This window comes from Eubalaena glacialis, chromosome 18 (genome assembly GCF_028564815.1).
Source record: "Eubalaena glacialis isolate mEubGla1 chromosome 18, mEubGla1.1.hap2.+ XY, whole genome shotgun sequence".
In the NCBI taxonomy this organism is placed as follows: domain Eukaryota; kingdom Metazoa; phylum Chordata; class Mammalia; order Artiodactyla; family Balaenidae; genus Eubalaena; species Eubalaena glacialis.
In genome coordinates, this window is record NC_083733.1 from 64,093,171 (window position 1) to 64,096,589 (window position 3,419).

A 3,419-nucleotide genomic window follows, 5' to 3' on the forward strand; every position below is an offset into this window, starting at 1 on the left:
GTCCCTCTGGAAAGTAAGTTCTCCAGTCAGTGTTTCTATAATAGTAAGTTAACCTGTCAGTTGATGCACTCAGCACAAGTCAAGGAGGATGCTCAGTTTTCAAGGAAATAGCCAGATGGAGTTGTGCTAGGGAAGGTCTAGGCTGGAACCCTCTGAACCCCAGACAAGGAGGTTAATTTGGAAAAAGAAATGATTATTTAGGGGGAGGAGAAAGGTTGCCCGTGGAGACAACCCATGGAAGCGCCAAGGCCCAGGGAAGGGAATGAGACCTGGAAGAGATAAGAATTTTCAAGTCTGAAGGACCATTACATGCTGGGCAATAAAACCCACTCATTTTACAGATGAGGAAAATGAGGGGAATCCAGGGAGGGCACGGTACTTGCCTAAAGTACTTTGCTTTCCTGGTAAAGCCCTGGCTGGAGCCACCCCAGAGCTCTTCTCAATCTTCGGTTTGAGGTTGTGTATAAATCACTATATTCTCTGAAGCAATTAGATTCTGAAAATTCCTAACTAAAATTTTTATTTCAAAAAAAATTTTTTAATATATACTCTGACTGAAAGGAGAACTGGACACATCAACTCTCCCCTCTCAGTAACTGAGCAAGTAGACAAAAAAATCTGAATGGATATAGAATACTATCAACCAAATTGACATAAGTGATATTTATAAAATATTCACCCAGCAATAGTAGAATACACATTCTATTCAGGGGCTCATGGAACATTTACCAAAATAGACCATAACCTGGGCCCCAATACAAATCTCAACAAATTTAAAGGAATATAAATCATATAAAGTATGTTCTCTAAGCACAATGGAATTAAACTAGAAATTAATAATAGACAACTAGGAAATCACCAAATATCTAGAAACTAAACAATGCACTTCTAAACAACTGATGGGTCAAAGAAAAAAATCACAGGGTGTGTTAGATTTTGAGGGCTGCCATAAAAAAGTACTGCAAACTGGGTGGCTTAAAACAACAGAAATTTATCGTCTCATAGTTCTGGAAGCTGGAAGTCCAAAAATCAAGGTGTTGGCAGGGTTGGTTCCTTCTGAAGTCTCTGAGAGAGAATCTGTTCCCTGCCTGTCTTTTAGTTTATGGTGACGACTGGTAATCCTTGGCATTCCTTGGCTTGTAGATGCAACACTGCAATCTCTGCCCTCATCTTCACACGGCCTTATCCATGTGTGTTGGATGTGTGTTTCTGCATCCACATTTCCCTCTTCTTATAAGGACACCGGTTGTGTTGGAGTAGGGCCCACTCCAAAGGTAATCTGCAAAGACCCAATTTCAAATTAGGTCACATTCACAGGTATGTAGGGATAGGGTTTCAACATAACCTTCTTGGGGGCACAATTCAACCCATAGTACAAGACAAATTGGGAAATATTTAGAATTGAATGTATTTTTAAAACAACATATCAAAAGCTATAAGATGCCACTAAAGCAGTGCTTAGACTAGAAAAAAAAAAAAGAAAGGGCTCAAATCCATGGTAAGAGCTGCCGCTTTAAGACAAGAAGGAGAAAAAGAGTATCTCTGCGGCGCCCCCCGGCGCTGCTTCAGAGCCTTGGTTACAGTCTTCGGAGCCCAGCCGCCACTCTCTGTGGGCAGGGGCCACCCAGCCGGGGTCTCACTTTAGGAGCCCTCCCATGGCTTCCCAGGAGAGGGTGGAGACAGTGACCAAAGGAACTGGGTTCTGGCGCTGCCCCAAGCCGGCCACTTACACCCCAGGGACCTGCGAGCTGCTCAGAGCGATGTTGAAGGAATCCAAACTGACAAACTTCCAACAGCGCCACATCGTGGACACCATGAAACGAGGAGACACTCTCCCACTACAGTGCAGCCCAACTTCCAGCCAGAGGGTCTTGCCTTCCAAGCCGCTGGCCTCAGCCATCTGCTTGCCTCCCATCCTGGCCTCCCGGTCCCACCTCCGGACTGCCAGCGTGTGCCAAGCCAACGGGGCCTACAGCCGGGAGCAGTTGAAGCCTCAAGCCACCCGAGATCTGGAGAAGGAGAAGCAAAGACTCCAAAATATTTTTGCCACCGGGAAGGAGCCAGAAGAACGGAAAAGAAAGCCCCCTCCTGTGCGACAGGAGGGCCCAGCCCCTGAGCTGGACCGGTGTGAAGAATTGGTGAAGGAAATCCAGGAGAGGAAAGAATTCCTGGCTGACATGGAGGCCCTAGGGCAGGGCAGACAGTACCGAGGGATCATCCTTACTGAAATCTCTCAGAAACTACAGGAAATGGAAGACCTTGACCACAAGAGGAGTGAGGAACTTAGGAAGGCTCTTGCCACCACTTAATCTGCCTCTGGAGGGGGGCGGGGGAACCCAACCTCCACCACTGGAGCCCACTCCCTTGCCAAACAGGGTCACCCCCAGGTCAGCCCACCCACCCCGGCCTTCAGCCATGTAAATGGTTGTATAACACTGCCCCCACCTAGGGTACCCTGGACATAGACAGCACCCTAGAAAATGGACCACATCTCAGAAAATGAGCTGATTCTCCTTGAGACTCTGCCCAGGGATCCTCTGTCAGCTGAGCCTCTGAGACCAGTCACAGATACAGACACATACACACACAAAGAGTCTTTTCTTGGGGAAAGAGCCCCACACACAGTGAAAGCAAGGATCCAGGTCTCACCATCTTGGGTGTGTGTCTAAGGGCATCCACTGGGCCCCCTTCCCACCGCCTCCCCCACTGCCTGTCCCTGTGTTCGGCACATTAGGTTTCCTGAACTTAGTAATGAATATGATTCCTTTCTTCCTACCTGTCTTAGGACCTACTTATTTGACTTCTTGCAGTTTTGGGCAAATATTTAACTACTATGATTAACTGGCTAATAAAACACATTTAGCATAAAAAAAAAAGAAAAATGAAAAGAAAAGGAGGAGGAGGAGGAGAAGAAGGATGAGGAGGAGGAAGAGGAGGGCAAATTAAACCTGAAGCAAGCAGGAGGAAAGAAATAAGAGAAAGCAGAAATCAATTAAATTAAACACAGAAGCAACTGACACTGCAGAAATACAAAGGATCATGAGAGATTACTACAAGCAACTATATGCCAATAAAATGGACAACCTGGAAGAAATGGACAAATTCTTAGAAATGCACAACCTTCCAAGACTGAACCAAGAAGAAATAGAAAATATGAACAGACCAATCACAAGCCCTGAAATTGAAAGTGTGATTAAAAATCTTCTAACAAACAAAAGCCCAGGACCAGATGGCTTCACAGGCGAATTCTATCAAACATTTAGAGAAGAGCTAACACCTATCCTTCTCAAACTCTTCCAAAATATAGCAGAGGGAGGAACACTCCCCAACTCATTCTATGAGGCCACCATCACTCTGATACCAAAACCAGACAAAAATGTCACAAAGAAAGAAAACTACAGGCCAATATCACTGATGAA

The 3,419-nt window shown here is 45.5% G+C and overlaps 1 protein-coding gene across 2 annotated transcripts; it reads left to right on the plus strand.

The window, feature by feature from the left end:
- Positions 1–1,655: 1,655 nt before the first annotated feature.
- On the plus strand, positions 1,656–2,309 carry LOC133078751 (UPF0193 protein EVG1-like). 2 transcript variants are annotated; one of them, XM_061173931.1, is made up of 2 exons: positions 1,656–1,758; positions 1,822–2,309. In XM_061173931.1, exons 1-2 carry the CDS (start codon positions 1,656–1,658, stop codon positions 2,307–2,309), a joined length of 591 nt encoding a protein of 196 aa, XP_061029914.1. The 2 variants fall into 2 exon arrangements, with proteins under 2 accessions (XP_061029914.1, XP_061029913.1); XM_061173930.1 differs by having other exon boundaries at positions 1,656–2,309.
- Positions 2,310–3,419: the final 1,110 nt, after the last annotated feature.

Excerpts from the sequence above, each read along its gene's own strand:
- LOC133078751 (XM_061173930.1), top strand. The coding sequence starts at position 1,656 with ATGGCTTCCCAGGAGAGGGTGGAGACAGTGACCAAAGGAACTGGGTTC.